The 17,056-nt window shown below is 35.6% G+C and overlaps 1 protein-coding gene across 1 annotated transcript in view; it reads left to right on the top strand.

Annotated features, from left to right (window-relative positions):
- CEP128 (centrosomal protein 128) overlaps nt 1-13,173 on the top strand; it is a 114,387-nt gene extending 101,214 nt beyond the window's left edge. The window contains 2 exon segments of the mRNA XM_017728950.1: nt 57-165; nt 4,204-13,173. Of these exon segments, the coding sequence (XP_017584439.1) occupies nt 57-165; nt 4,204-4,310 (216 nt within the window). The 3' untranslated portion in view covers nt 4,311-13,173.
- The last annotated feature ends 3,883 nt before the right edge of the window (nt 13,174-17,056 follow it).

Genomic DNA, 17,056 nt, shown 5'->3' with positions numbered 1-17,056 from the left:
AAATTTACAGCTGCTTGATAGTGACAGATAAAATTATTTTTATTTGGCTCCTATAGGATGTGAAAAGGGATGCTGAAATTTCTGATATAGAAGCAGCTGCTCACTCTTCTAGTTGGCAAACTCAAAACAGCTTTCTGTGCAGCTCACTGCTCTCCAATTCAGGTTGTAAGTATTATATCACAGAAAAAATCTACAGGTAACGTACTCTTTTCTTCTAAAAAATTTTTCTACTTGAAAGAGTTTTCTACTCTTCAGAAAAGAAGTGCTAGAACCATCTTAAGTATCCTTCTGTGTGTTAATTTTAGATACTGGATGGATGTCTTTGCCTAGGAAGTACTTCATTACATCCTATGGATAGTCGTTTGGGTTTTTTTGACTGAGACGTACAATGTATTCTATTTGTCACCCAAACCTATGCCAAAGAAAAGGGCTGCCCTTGAGTTCTGAATCTCTGCATAATGAGTCATACCTGTGTAAGCTGTGTATCTTCTGAGGGACCAAGAGAGATGTAGCATTTTCGCAGTGAAAGTTGAATTCGCTAATTCTACTTCAACTGTGCTTTTTTAAATGGTTTCTCTACCCCCTTGTGTGTATACAACTTGTGTTGTTCATGCAAAGTCATGGGATCTCTGATACAGCTGGGAAATGCTCAATAAAACATAGGACGTATTAGTTCTTACCAGGTACATAAGCACATCTTTGCATGAGTGTCAAAAAGGTTTTTAAGGGGGTTTTTTTTGATCACATCAGTACATGGATACTAAAATACTTTTCTTCAGAAGGGTGTCATCTTCTGTTTCTTTTCAATATAACCAGTTTGTGTACTGGGAACCTATTCAGAAAGTTGCATTCTATTGTAATGGTAAGTCCTATTTCAGGCTTCATTACACTTTGAAAGCATTGCATCTTAGAATGAGTGCTGTGGTACATTACTGCTCACCAATAAGTCCTGAGCTGATCTGATGAGGTTAAAGATAATTGGTTTCTCTTCCTTTCAGAATCTATGGGTTGTGGTTAATATCTTTTTGCAGAGCATACTGAATAACAATAGTAGGAATAAAGCACAGGAGCAAATATCTCCGTATCATCTGTACTTTAGGAACACTTTACCTTGACTCACAGTTGATTTTTCCATTTTCCCAAACCTCATCCCTGTCAAAGTCTTGCAAATCAAAGTACAGCTGAGCCTGTTATGGGTATAGAAAAGGAGTAACCCATGCCTCACAGCATGTTCAGATAGATGGCCTCCAGCAGTCCCTTCCAATCTCAAGAATTCCAAAAGTGATTCACTGCAAAAATTTACTGAAATTTAAAAAGGCAGCATAAATATTCCTAAAATATTACAATGTCTTTACACTGCTTAACCCAAATTAAACAAGGTAGGACTTGGTTACTTTAATACTTTTTAATAAATTTTAGGCAGTTTTATGAGAAATAGGATCCATGTGATCTGAATACCAATCTGATGAAACAATTCTGCATATTTATTCTCTGATTCAACTGTTTTTTACCAGCACTAAGTACTAAACTTTCTGGAGACAAAAAAATAAATGATTAACAAAAGACAGTAGTGATTCAATTCACTACTTAGTGCTTATGGCACTAAGATATGTGGATTACTCCATAGCCTTTGGTTTGTGACTGATTGTCACTTTATGCTGAAACTGATTTCCACCAGTTAAATGCGTATTTTGAAGTTGTTGATATAGTTCTTGAGGACAGTGAAAATTCTGCAGTGGTATTAGCATTAAGGAGATTTTCCAGTGAGTGACAAATGAAAAGTCAGCTACTTCAGTCATGATAGTCACATCAACACCATGAACTTTTAATTTCAGTAATGATATTAATTAATTATCATTTGAGACTTTGACAGAGAAGTATAATTTGACATCTTAGCTCCCAAACCTACTGTAGCTTTTAATAAATCTTCCTGTACATGTTGTCATCTGTTTTCTGTGATTAATTGTTTCCTTACTTCTTCAGAAATAGAAGAATGGATTTTTTTTTTCTTTCATTTACCTTTTGGAGCCGTTTGCAAGCCTTTGTGATTTATGTTTCCCCATTCCATCTCTCTTCAATTCATGAAACCTTACAGACTATTATAGAGTCAATAACTAGTACTAGAATCTTCCTTCCCAATGTGGGTCTCCTGTGACTTGTAGAGAGCACGAGGAAGGGGAGCAGACTCATTTGATATAATTTAACTTATCTGTGAGGGTGATGTGGGATTTCAGTTAAAATGGGTTGAAGAAAGAAGGACAAATAGTATTGGAAAATAGATAAGGGAACAAAAATCTGTTTCCATATATATATGTTTACTAAAAAGTTGCCAATGCAGCAAGCAGTTAAAAGGAAAGTAATTAACATCAACATCTCTTTTGTTACTGGTATAATTTCTGCAATTATAACAGCTTTTCCATTACAAACATATTTTAAAATATGTTGAGGGAATGTGCTTTTATTTCTATACCCATTTTCTTAGAAATGAAGAAGTTTAAATGAGAAAATAATTTATTCAAGGAAACATTTACTAGACGTGGTTTGCAGTCTATATTATTATCAGACCAAAATGGTTGGTCCAAAAAGTCACTACTAGTTGTTACCTAAAGAATAATCCTCAGAAACTGTTTTTAATGGCCACTGTATTTTCCTGAATTTTTGAGTACAAGAGTCCCTAGAGTTACACGTGCTTTGCATTAGCTTTGTGAATTGAGTCCTGCCTTTCTCTTTGCACATTTCATCACTTCGAGATTTTAACCTGGATGGCTTCCCAGAAACCATATGTCTTACAGGCTTTCTATTGTTGTTGGGAATTTATGTGCCAGGGCTTCATAAGCTGTGATAGACAACACTCTTGTGTCAACATGGTATGTAGTATGACTGATCGCACAGCTGAATAAAACCAAGTTGTCCAGAATGTAGGCTTTATTGTCATAACAATTAACTCTTGCACTGTATTGCTGATGCCTGTCTTTATCCCTCTGTGTACAGTTTTTCATAAGTTCTTAAGACTCTTTGTGTTGGCATTTATAAATAATGTAATGTACTTAAAAGTAAAAAGACATTGCAACATCACTATGCCATGGGACACCCTTGTAGAACAAAACCTGGGGCTGCTTAAGCATGAGAACCTGGAATGGCGGGTTCTAAACTTGACATCATCACTTAGAAAAATGCAAATTGAATTAGCTAAGCAATGCACTTTCTTTATGATTTTTCGCCTTACTCTGAATACTGTCCACAGGAGGTACCACTGACATAGCATACAGTAGCAGAGCTTTGGACCAGTTCTGAAAACTTAGAACTCACACCAACGTCCCAAACACAGATTTCATTCTCCTGAAAGTGAAAACTCTCCTAACCAAACTGTGAATTCTTGCTTCTTATTAAATAACTTTTGGTTATGTACTGCTACAATTTTACTGGCTCGTTAAAAATTGCACTCTGGATATTCAGTAGGACCACTTTTCTTATATGCTTGTGATACAAGGAAGGCCGTTAGGATAAAGCGATGTTGTATAAGCTGGTAGCCACTTTCCTTCCCTTAATGTCTGCCTTTTGCTAAATGTTTGGATATTTTGACTTTTTTTTCTTCAGCATTTTATCATAAGATGTTTTGTCAAATCATATTGTCTGGATTTTGATGCAATATAATGTATTTAGAAATATGCACTATATATGTACCCTGCTGTGAAGGTATATACACAGTATGACATCGTATGAACACCTGTTCAGTGTTATTTGGTGGGTTTAGTCCATGCCGTTGGTAAAGATATTCCTTCACAAAATTTTTGAGAGTTTGTCTTATTTTATTTAAATAAAAATTCTCAAAAAATAAATGGAAAATATGTCTTAGTGAAATAATCAAATTTTTGTAAATGCAGTCTACATTTCTTGTGTATAGGAAAGCTCTTGGCTATGCCTGTGTTTATATAGAGTATAAAAATCTATTTCTCTAGAAAAATAAGTTAGTTTCTCAATTCATAGCCTTACGAATATTGAATATTTATGAACACCATATTACTTGTGGAATAAATTATGATATCATATAATGAAATACATGTTTTAAATAAACATTAATGATCAGTCAAACAAATCAGCGAATCACAGGTTCAAAAAGGCCTCTATGATCATTGAGTCTAACTGACTTCATGTCTGTCTCCGAAGATACTTAATTAGTTTTTTTGTGTGACTTCTTTCTAGCACTTATGAAAGGGATGGTTCCTTTGGATACAAGTGCCACCAAGGAAGATTCTACTAGTGTTGCTGTTAGTGAAATGAAGCTGCAAGCAGAAGGAGGAAAGCAGTAGAATATTTTACAAAACCACACCAGTTTTCTCTGTGGTAAATTCCATTCCACTCTTTTTTTGGGTTTGAACAGTAGTAATTCCATCTGCTATAGGAGCGATGCACCCTTAATGATTCAGCAATTGCCAAACACTCAAATGAAAGAGCACCAAGAGTGATTCTGATGAACTCTTGTGATAATTTAGGGGACTTGTACACCAAAGGCTTTCTGGGATTTGCTATTCTCTTGTATTTGTTTCTGCAGTCCTCCTAGACTAAATTTATTGTATTCCTGAAATACTGTGAAGTGAAATACCTGTGACATTAATCTTTGCTATGAGCTTATTTACCCCTATACAGGAGTTGTTCTGACACTTGTTTTTTTATTACATTTAGCAACATTATTAATAATGCAAAAATATTCAGAAATTGCCTATTATGATGAGAGTCATTATACAGTGTTGTACAGACACATTTTTGATTATAGGTCTTTCAGTTTGAAAAAATCATTTAAGAAAGAAGTGATAAAACAAAATTTTCTCAAAGCTAGTGAAAATTCATATCTTGGTTTCAGGTTCAGGATATATGTGTTATAAGAATTATTCTTTTCGCCAGAACAGTTTTATCAGATGGCCTTGGTAAGGCACTTTAAAGAATCTGAATCACCCATCTGCATCAAGTGTTGAAAGGCACTTCTATGTGGCTGTGAGAATCATAATAGCAGGGTTTCGTGTTCATTTATTTATCCTGTTTTGTTCTCTGTTAGAGATGTGTCATATTGATTGTAAAATACTATGGAAATACAATATTACACATTTGTATTTGTTCAGATATTTTTACTCTAAACAAATTAGACACAGTTTTGCATTACAGTGGTCTCAAAGAGCAAATCATAGAAGAATTTTCTGCTGTCTAAAGAAATGCAAGTGTTTCTCACAGTTCTTGTTTTATTCTCCTTTCAGCTACTTCTGGCTGGATCACTGCTAGTGTGCCTTAAAAGATTTGCCAAAGCTATCAGAGTACTGTAGCAACATTAACACCATTCAAACTATTTTGTTTTGCAGACTTCTGTCATATTTAGGAAGCCTATTTCTTGTCTGAAACACTGTCATTTTTTAGCACTGTAGGTGTCTCAGGCATAATTCACAGGTCACAGAGTGCCATCTCAAAAGAGGGTTTTTAAAAATTTTTTTTCCCTACTCTGATGAAGTGTTCTGTTGTTCCTGTGGGTGCTCTGGACAGTGCTCTTCCTTGACAATCACCTTGTATTCAACCTGTTTCAAACAGAAAAACATGCTGAGAACATCAAAATCAGACACAGAAATGAGAAAAATATTCGAGTTTATTCTCCATTCATTTTTCCATGAACTTAAATTGCTTAAAATGTAAAAAAAAATCTGATTCGGTTAAAAAGTTTTCTTTACCTTTTGTTGTGTGTTATGCTGTGCATGGTAGTGCTGGCATTGGCTTTTTGCAGACTTCTGGCACATCTGCTCATTCAGAGGGTCAAGAAAACAAAACAGGCACATCCATCTGTTCTGATCTCAACAGCCATGATAGGGACAAGAAAAAAATCAACAAATAAACTGCTCTCTACAAAGAGTGTGGATGTCATGAAACAGTGTTTACCTCAAGCCACAGTTACTATAAACTGAAGTTACTTTAAGTGGATCCAACATTTGTAATTCATTTTTTTTATTAGATCAAGAGCAGAGCTGGAAATAACGGCATTTAAAATATTTTAACTGGTTTGGTCTGCTGAAACATTAAAAAATGCAAAACGAAATGTCACCAGCTTGCAGACTTTATGGTACCTACAAATTATGGCCAAAACATAGAAAGGTCACTTTAAAATATATTATGAAACAGTAAACTTGTGCTCTCAAAACCTTATGTGGTAACAAGGTCTGGTGCATTGATTGCTGATGGATAAATGTGTACCTTACCTGTTGTACCAAAGTTTAGATGTTTTTTTGACATAAATGTGCCTGTTGGTAAATGAATGGGTCTTTAAGAGTCTGAGCTGGGAAGTAATACCAGAAATGTAATGTCCTCTCTTTTTGCTAAGGAATTTGTAAAAATCTTACCATTTTATGTATTTATACATTTTTTCCTGACTTGTAACTTAGAAATCTGAAATATGTATTCCTAAAATAGGATCACTACTTCTTTTTATTGTTAGAAAACTAAGGATAAGCAGTCCGATCTCCCTCACTATTACATCAAGTATTGGATCTCTTTTTGTACTATACAGGACAGAAATTACTACTGGGTGAAAAATTTTGGCTTTAAGACTTTAAGTATGTTCAGTGCTTAGTATATTTGCCTTTGCCCATGTGACTGGGTTTTCAACAGTTTTATATCCTTTTATAAAATTTTCTAAAAGGGCTGGAAGAACAGAAGAGACATCAAACCACACAAAAAAAAAAAAAGAAAAAAAAAATATTTTTACTGAGTAGACTTATGGACTCCAAAGCCAGGAAATTCTTTCTTAAATTTACCCTCTTGGCCTGGCAGTCTAGATAGCGTGTAACATTTGTCTCTCTTCCACCTTTGATAGAGGTTCATATTACAAAGTGAATTTTGTTTCCTCTTTACTGAAGGCAAAAGTTCCGTTCATGACATTATGTGAAATTGTCCCTTTGTGGTTTAAGAAATAATATTTTTTCCATATTGGTCTGAAATAATACTCTTCTGCACAGTTTCAGTTTTTAAAGTAGAAAAGCAGATAATTTTTAAATAAAACCTTTTGTATATTGCACATTTTATAAATTGCTGTCCCTTCTGGTAGCCAGATTTTTTTATACTTTAACCCTTTAATGACCTGTTACTCAGTTCTTGCCCAAAGCAGTGGTTTTCAATAATCAAAAACGTGGTATTACACACACTAAAAAATGATGGCTTATTTCTTTGTTCTGTTTAGCATTTGGTAAATCAGGCAAACTTTTATGTATGTTCTAAGTACATACAGATTTTATAAGCTAGTATCAGGCATTCTTTTAATGCTGTACTGAAATACAGTGCTTCAATACTGTGCTTTCAAAAATGCATTGGCCCTCTATTTTAGCATCAAATAGTTGTCACATGAATAAGCTATAAATTTTATGCCCTTCAGTTCCTTAACATTTTACAGCAGACTTGAGACTACTTAATTACTTTTGAGATTATATTTACTAAATAGCCCAAATTATTTATTTTTATTGTGTAATTATGTCATCCTAACAAGAAATGTCAAAATAAAAAATAAAATTTTACAGTGCAAAACAAAGCTATTTTCTTACATTTACTTCTCAAATTTTTGTTGGAAGCCAGTCTTCCATGATGGTGAAAGTACTCCTTGGATATTCAAAGCTCAGCCACATTTTTACTAACTATTACAGCAAAGTAAATAAAGAAAATATATGAAAAACCCATCCAACAAAGAAACTACTATTCTAAAATCCATTTATGAGCTAAGGAATCTACATATCAGTTCATCTCTGGCTTGCAAGGCATAGTCTCTGCACTGTGTAGCACTGAATGGGTTTTCATGAATGAAAATGCCAGTACTACCCTGAAAGGAAATCAGTAGGCATTTTTGTAACACTGATATAACTTTATGGCTAAAAATGAGAAGTTTGCAACTTGGATGCGTTCTCATATCTATAACGTGCAGAAAAATTGATGCATAAATTTTTGTGGCACTGCTTGTTACAGTCAAATTTTACTGTACCTATGTTAAACTCTCCGTGTCTGCAGTGTGTTAGTAACAAATTTATTTCTCTCTAAGCCCTTGTCACCCCACAGAAGTAATTGATACTGAAACTAATGTGAGCTGCAGGTCAATATCTGATGATACAGCCTTGTCAAAAATGGATGTGCAGGAGGACATCACCCAAATTCCTGTGGTTTTGATCTAATTGTAGAATTCAGAAGCAGCAGTAGAAGGGATGGAAAGCAATTTGTGATTAAATTATAATTTCAGAACACTTTTATTCTTGATGCCTTAGCTTAAAAAACACCTTAGAGCTAGTATTTACATCTGAATAAAAGTGATCCCTAAATAAAATTCCATCTTGGATAATTTTTTTTTTTACATGCTTAAGTACTTTCTACTCTAGCTCAACTCAACTCTTTACTGTAGGCATGTCTAGACTTCTGTGAATATGAATTTATTTGCTTTTCTATGTAAATAACTAAATTAGATTTTAAATCTGAAGAATATTTTAGTGCTCTATACAGGAGTACAAAAGAGCAGAATCTGATCACCAAGTCCTTCAAAAATCTGCAATGCTTCTGGGAATGTTGACAACAAAAATGGAGATTGCTGTGGTTAAAATCCAGCAACATCCAGCATTTATCGTTTGTGCTAACGACAACAGCTCTCCTGTTTCTAAAGCTGAAGTTGCACATCTGTCATTTCTCTGGCTGAATTAATTAGATTTTTTTTTCTCTTCCCCTAATAATGACAAAATTTGTAGTGTGAAAATATGCAGTGATGATATTTTAAAATTTCTAGTCATTTTATTTAGGAATCTTTTGGGTGCTATTTGGAAGTAAATATTTTTGGAACATAGTTATTAACATGTTAGATTATTACATTTAAAAACATGAACTGCACTCTTTTAGAATAATTTTGCTATCTTTTTTTAGGGACATCGCTCCTTGATATGTGTTTTGTTTAAGTACAACAGTTGTTCTTGAGTTATCTGTTATTTTCATCTGTCTTCAGACCAGAGTTGTTTTGATCTTAAACTGATTTTCTCATCTGCCATCTACAGTGCACTAGTATGTCAGAAGACATACCATCATTTCTTCACGTACTCTGCGTCAATAATTTTGGTAGTTGATATTCCCATGGAATCACATTAGTGTTGAAGGCAGTTGTTTCTTATAAACTCTTTTCATATGAATTCTGACACTCTTACTTGTTTACTAAAATAAAAGCTGCTTAGTAAATGGACTAACATGAGGTCACGTGCTGTCTAATTTTAAAGATTATTCCACAAAGTATATGTCTCTTACTACATTTGTCTAGATTTTCTGATTGCCAGCATTGAGTTTACTAACAGTTTGTAGAAGGAAATGGTAAAGGACAGACTTTGCTGCAAGAACCCTTAAATATTTTTGATTCAAGGCAAAAAATGAGACTACACCTAATTTAGGACATCTGTCTAAGTGCTTAGTGTAGAACCTAAAATACTCATATTGCAAAGTATATTTCTTCAGTGTGTTAATATCCCTAAAATCACCTTCATGATTAACAGTTGCTGACACCTAAAATATTTTTGAAAAGTGATACTAAAATTTGCTAAAGATGATCAAAAGGATTTCTGTGTCACTCACATTGTTAAACAAGCATGGAACTGGGAAGCAGCCCAATTTATGTTTCTGGCATGAGGCTCTTCACAGAAACCACCAGTGACACAGTTTTTTATGTGGAAAACGATGAAGATGACCTGTGTTTTGCTGCTGGCCAAGAGAACAGTTTGCATTTGTGGCTGTTTGGTGTATGGAGTGCAACACGTGCACCATTTTTATTGAGGCTTTCACTGATGGGTGCAGCACTGGCAGCACCATTTCATTCAAACAGCTGCAACCATGAAGATATCATGTAGCTGGCAGAACTTTTGTTACATGTTTTGACTAACAAAATGTCAACAAGTCCATCAGAAACCTTGGAGCTGTTTGTTTTGTCTTCTCTGGAGCAGTTTCCAGTGCAGTCATAAAGCTAGAAAATGCAGAAACATTTGTTCAGCATGAGCTACATCAGCAGGGAGGCTCACTAGCCATGGAACGTGAATCCATTAGTATGTTGTCCATTGATTGATTAGAGGTCTATGAATTAACAAACAACTAATCTACAAAGTTTTAAAAAGTGAGACAAATTATTCTTATTTCATAGTCAAAAAATCTCTGAAAATGGAAAAATGAAGTATCAAAGTCAAGAAACACTTCATTTTTCCAGAATGCGAGTAATTTGTTAAATTTCACTAGAGTGACATACTAAAATGAAGCTCCTGAATATGTTAATCAACAGACATCAGTCCCACTTTGTGGCATCTCTTAATGTGTGAAACTTGCTCACTTTGATTTAGACTTAACTGTGTTCCATACTTAGGGAAAGTCTGTTATGTGTGTTGTGCACTGAATAGCAAAGTTGAAATCCATCAGTGACAGCTGATGTGCTACAGATGGAATACTGGCTCTTGCAGTGTATTTTAACAAATAGCTCCAATGTTCAAATTTCTGCTGTGGTATTACATTGCCAGAAGAAAGCAACAAATAGAAAAATATGTAGACTGTAGGTAAGAGTGTCTATACAATAACAGTGTATTACTGAGGTTTCAAAGGTGTATCACTTTTGAGGCTGACACTTCTATATGTCCTTATTACCAAATGCTGATATTCTATTTTTTTTTTTTTGCCTTGGAGAGTATGAGAAGAAAATATGTTACTCACTTTTGATTTCTGGAACATGTTTTGCCATTTCATGCTGCCAGTTTCTATTTAATTTGGGGTTAGCTAAAAAAACCAACCATCTAATTCTGATACTTCATTACAAGCACTCCTAATTAAGCTAGTTGATACATGAGTCATTTTCCTCCAGATCCTTTGTGTTCATTTCATCTGAATGAAATACAGTGTTTTTTTTGCAGTTGGTGTCCTAAAACTGGAGCAAAATTATTCTTGTGAACTAGTATTTAGGTTGGGACATTCTTAAACTAAGATTGCCCAGGCATCTCATTCATGTGACACTTAACATATTACACCATATTTCCCAGTCAGCTATTGTCACTGCAGTATAGTATAAACTAACAACAAGGAATCTACAGAATTTCAACAAATTATATGGATGCGAAATGTCTCTGTGCTGGTGTGAAGTCAGAAAGGTCTGTTTAATACTTCTAAACCTTATTGTATTGATTAACGTAATAGAAATAAGCATAGTGGAATGAAATTCCTCAATATTGAATTATTTCTTGAGATAAAGTCCTTGAAAGTTTAGCAAGGAATCCAGCTCTTCATACATGTTGAAGTTCATCTTACTGTGGTAACCAGAACTATTGCAGTTTCCTTCAAACTTGATTTCTGAAATGTAAAGGTGTGTTCAGACTTATAATAGCTGTGTAGGCATCAGGTATATCCTGTCCACATAATTATGTCTCTTTCTTATAGACATTGACGTGTATAAACATGTTCATACACTGTAAAATTTTACTGGTCAAAAAGAAAATGAATCCTTTTATGCTTGGAAATCCTAACTGCAGTAAAGCTAGCAGAGGCCTTGTCTGTAATATCAGTGGAGTTACAATTTCATGCTGTCTTTTAGAAGAGGGGAGAGAAATACTTTCTTAGTCTATTTTTTCATTGCATTATGGAGGTCTGCAAGTCTACAATATGTGTTGGTCTGATGAGCAACAAATACTTGCTGAAAAATACATGCTCTTATAAAAATAATTTGGTAGCAAACTGCAAAACATTTGGAATAATCTGCCACTATGTCATTTTTATATTTTATATTTTTTCAGAATCTGAGAAATGAATTTTGAGTTCATTTAGGTTCTTTTTTTTTTTCAAGAAGACTAAATCTAAGTTAGTTCTATAATAAAAACCATTGTCCTTCTAAATAACATTAATTCAAGCTTATGAAATTTGAAAAATTATGAAACGTTGCAGCTCTTTGTTCCACTTCAATGTGGTCTACTACAGCTTTTTCAAAATAATGAAGCCATCTCCAAGGAGAGATAGTTCATCTGTTAATGTGTATCAATTGTATTTCACACTTGTGACTAAATGTTTTGTTTCCTATCAGTTTTTCAACTGGTCTAGTAATTCAATGAGTACCCAAAATGGGAATTTTTTTGTGTGTAGATAGAAGCTAATTATATCTTACATCTAAATTCCAGCACTATTGGTTTGGTTTTTTTTACAAAAGACTCATGAAATAAACCCAGTTTTGACTATTTTGTTCTATGATATTTTTGTTTCAAGATAGCTTCACAAGGTATTTGCAGTCCACTTTTTCCATTATTCAAGGAGGAAAAAAATCCAACTTGACTATCTTGAGAAGTACGTAATAAATTTAAAAAGGTATAGAATCCTAGAATCACTTAGGTTGGAAGAGGCCCTCTAGATCAAGTTCAACCAAACTACTGCTTGACTATTACTTCCTGTAAATCGCATGGATGCACATAAAAACTAAGTGTACAGGTTGGATTTTCAGAACACCTCGTGCAGGTTTAGCAACAATGCATTGTAGAAGTATAAAAGGAGGAGCTGTTACCATGTTGGTTTGATGTACAAGTCCTTACCAACCTGTGAAGTTTGAGGTACGTGGTTACGCATGAGGTGTGACTCATGTCACTCCAGAACACCAATTTTATTGTTGAGTTGCTGCTCTGACTTCAGAATGCCTGTGCCTGATTTGTACCAATATGAAGCCTCATGTATAAAGCCTAAGTACCAATCAAACTACTAAGTGCTGAGACTTTGTCAAGTGATTGCAGTATGAAGTATATGAAAGCTGTCTTTTGTGCTCTGAGCATGTTGCTGCAAACTGAAAGCTTGGCACAATCTGCAGGTATGTTTAAATTTGGTTAAGGCTCTACCAGGAAGGTTCGTATGTTAATTTAACATTAACATTTGTACCTACTTTCTGCAATTAGACTATATAATGTTAGCCAGTGAGGCAGTAACAAAAATATCAAGCTACGTTACACTTTTGCTGACTTGGGACTTACTCCAAGCAATTCCTGAAGGCAGGGTTGCAAGTCTTCATTGCAGCTCAGGAGATAGATAGTACTTTTGTAGGATCAAAGTTGCTAGCTGTACTTGTAATTTAAAGTATAAAGTAAAAACTTGTCATTTTTGTAAACTAACATAATAAATTATTTTTCCAAGCAATGCATACCATCTGTATTCATTTACCTGACGTTGCCAAACTTTTGTAAAGGCCTGTTTTATGTAATTGATCTTTTTTAGTTTTGTGAAATATAGATGTGTGATATGGAATTGTGTTGCCCAAGTTTCTTCTTAACTTGTCTCTAGGAGCAATTGGATTTTTTCTTTTGTTTTCTTTCTTCTACTGTAATATTTCTTTAAAACTAAGATGCTAGTTTCATTGTGAGAATAAGTAGGTTTCTAACACTGTCCCTGCCCAGCTCCGTGGGGTCCCGCGTGCCCCCACAGCAGCACGGGTGGGTTCAGTGTTACAGTCGGGAGCAAAGAGCTGAGAAGGGCATTTGCGTGCGTTCCCACAGGAGCATTTATTGCTGCTACACTGTCCAAGGGTGCAGAGGCAAATAGGAACGTGTTCCCAAAATTCACAGTTTTATCCGGGGGCGGGGAAAAGGCAGCACCAGGGAACGGGGACCAATGGGGAAGCTCTGGGGGAGTGACGAGGGGCAGAGGCTGACAGGCAACCCGGGAATCCAAACTGGGGTAGATGAACATAACAGACCAATGCAGCCTGGGAGAAGCCTTTCTGGTCACCCGAACGTAAAGTGGTTCTTGTGGCACTAGGGACTTGTCTTACTGAAAACTCTCTGTCCCTTGTCATGTATGTTCACAGGCCACCACAGTTTTCTTCAAAAGTGTGTATTCAAAATTTGTATTTAGGTTAAAGATTTTTTTACCATTAAGGACCCAAAAATCTGGCAACGTATTATAGTGTTATAATAGGAGCAGGTCTTTACATTGGCCATTACTGACAGTGTTTCCAGAGGTGCCCTTAATTAGGACAGGCTGTAGTGCCTATAGTCTCCTGGAGAGTGTGAACAAGATTAATCTCATTGAACTTGAGTCTGAACAGAACATCTGCCTCCATCTAAATGAACCTGCCTTTGTAGTCAACAGGATCAGTGGCATCCTTCATCTCACCCCAAAGTAAGCAGCTAGGGTTTGATCAAATTGCAGTGAACTGCTCTAACTATATTGTTTAAATCTCCATTTAGTAAAAAGGAGAGCCAGACATCTGCCTTAGATGCTTATTTCCTGCATTATAGGTACCATGTCCACCCACAGAGTGGTGTCTATCCATGTGTGCTTTATCTGTGTTCCATGGTAAATTCTTTATTACCTAAAATAAGAGATACCCCTGGAGGCAGTGAAATGGGATGCAGTTAAACAAGAGATTGAGCCGTGACAGTATTTAATGAAACAAAAATCATTGTTGCTGGGAAGTTCCACACAGCTAAATTTCTATGGAAGCATTTAATGGAAGACAAAGCCTTGCATTTTATTTTAAAATACAAAGTAAAACAAAACCAAAACAACAACAAAAAAAGTATTGCATAATTCCATATAATGAAGTTTTCTTATTGTGGTTTCTCACAACAAGCCAAAATACAGTTTCTTTATATACTGAGAAATCAGTTATTGAAAGCCAGTAATTATTTTACTAATTCCATTCTCCTCAATTACATATTCCCTTGTCTCTTGGAGTTAAGAAGTTTTGCATGTATTTTACATAGTTTTGTGATCTGCAGTTGTTTTATAACAAACTTACTTTTCTCTGGACTCTGGTGATAGCAGAGTTATTTCTTTCACACATGCTTATTCCTCTCTTTCAGCAGCTGTTGCACAACACTTTCCCCCCCTTCTTAAATCTGCTGTCCTAGAAGCTCTACGACCTTTGCTGATGGGCTCAGCCTTGGCCCTGACAATTGAGCTCTTGTGATGGCAGGCAAATACCCTACAGGCTTCTTTACAAGTGAAAACAAGTAGTTTATTCCAATCTCCTTTTGGATACCTTCAGAATGTGATCCTTGGGTAGAATTTCAAAAGCAGCACATACTACTGTCTGGAAAAGGCTGCCTGAAAACTACTGCTGGACACATCAATGGTTCTACAGGAGACAGGATGACTATGAAGACAAGTCAATCAACATCTCTGATGCTCTTGGCAATGCACACCACTACAGCTCAAACAACACTTCTCAATGGGTAAGGAAAGTAGGTTGATAAAAAGAGTGGACAAATTGGTTTAGTAAGAATTTTAGTTGTAGTCTCAGAAAAATGCATTTGTTGTGACCTCAGATAGAAGCCCCAGCTGGCCCTCAGTTAGTAGTGTGGACCTTAACTTATGCTTGTTTTTTAAGCCAGGAACCCATTGAACTATAAAGTGATGGTTCTTCTTGGCCTGACCCTGGGTTCCTCCTGGTGCCTCAAATTCAGATAGGAACTAAACCAGAGTACAAGACTAGGTCCACAAAAGTTTCCCCAAAACTGTGAAAAAAGAACAATAGACAATGCTGAAATTACAATTTGGATTTTATCTCAGGAGCTGAGAATTTTGAAATAGTTTTTGAAATAGCTTTTGACAGCAAAGTGCAAGCCACAATCAATTTTGTCAATTTTATATAGTAATTTTCAATAGTCAGTTTTGTGACAAAAATTCCAAACAGGCAATGATATGTCTAACACTGAATCTAGCATAGACCTGCAACCAACAACACTGATAAGAGTGCAGCTTGATTTCCTTACAGTCCCTTAGAAAAAACTATACTATGACTTTACTAAGAGATGGTCCCAAAAATTCTCCCACATATATCCTGCCTAGAAATGCAGTTATTTCTCTTAGTTTATGGTGAACTCTGTTTTGGGGTAGAAATAGAATAAACTCAACTTTTAAGACATCCACTAAATACAGGCATAACAAAGTTTACTAGCATAATGCAGATTAGGAGAATATATTTTCAGATTTTGTAGCCAGGTTTGTAGTAATTTTTTTTGATTCTGTTGATCTTACCCTCAGGGCACATGCAACCTCCCATTTCCCAAATCCTTTTGTCTTGTAGTCCCCATGCATTTGCTTTATTTGTTTGAGACTGATGGGGTCAAGAACCTTTGAAAAAAGGCAGGAAGATGACTTGCCCCAGGGAGTAACTGAATATGCTTAGGCAGAAAAGTTTTCAATATGTGAGATGGGGATCTTGGACAGGAAGATCTCAGAATTAGTTGAAAATAGGACATTGCAGAGAGGAGAGTACAGATACACAACCATACCTGAGCAGTGATGGAAATAATAATTCCTGGGGACCTAGGAGGCACTGTGCATCATTTGCTGCATCTCAGAAAACCATCATGTTGTTGATCTAAGGCCAAGCCTGAAAGAAAGGACTCATTTGTGAGCAGGAGAAAATTTTTTCTAGAGATACTTTCAATCTTCCTCTGTCTTGCTTAAACATTTGTTAGGACCCACCCCTGAGGCAGGGTAACTGAGATTCTTGTTAATAGGTTAGTTGGAGTGTGTTACAGTGAAATGACACACACCAGTGTGTGTGTATGTGTGTGTGTGTATATATATATAAGGTTTATTTTGGAACAATTTGGTTGCGCTGGAAAGGAGGTATGTAGCGGTAATGGTTATTGTCTATAGTAATATAACAATATGAAAGTATAAAGATAGCACATAAGAAAATGTGTAAGGAAAAAAGAAAAGTAGAAAGAAACGACAAGAGTAGACAGTGAGAGGAACCCCTGGATCCACAAACAATACTTGATTGATGCAATTTAAATGTCTGTAGATGGAAGTGATGGTCGCTGTCTTGATCCATTGGAAGTGGGGAGAGCCCATGAAACAAAAAGTTCAATGGGTTCAAAAGTTCAGTACATTCAAGTTCAGGTGGGAACACCCAGGTTCCTGCCTTGGTGGGGGAGTTTTACACTGATACAACACTGTGGATTATGCTCCGTTCTCTGGTGGAAGGCTGCAGAAGTGAGTCTGGGGGCACTTCAGGGGTCTTTGGTAGTTTATGATCCCTTCTAAGACATGATGGCTGTTTCTC

Source organism: Corvus brachyrhynchos, unplaced genomic scaffold (assembly GCF_000691975.1).
Source record: "Corvus brachyrhynchos isolate BGI_N302 unplaced genomic scaffold, ASM69197v1 scaffold1, whole genome shotgun sequence".
In the NCBI taxonomy this organism is placed as follows: domain Eukaryota; kingdom Metazoa; phylum Chordata; class Aves; order Passeriformes; family Corvidae; genus Corvus; species Corvus brachyrhynchos.
Note: the sequence above shows the minus strand (reverse complement) of the source record. Positions and strands in the feature narration are given on the sequence as shown.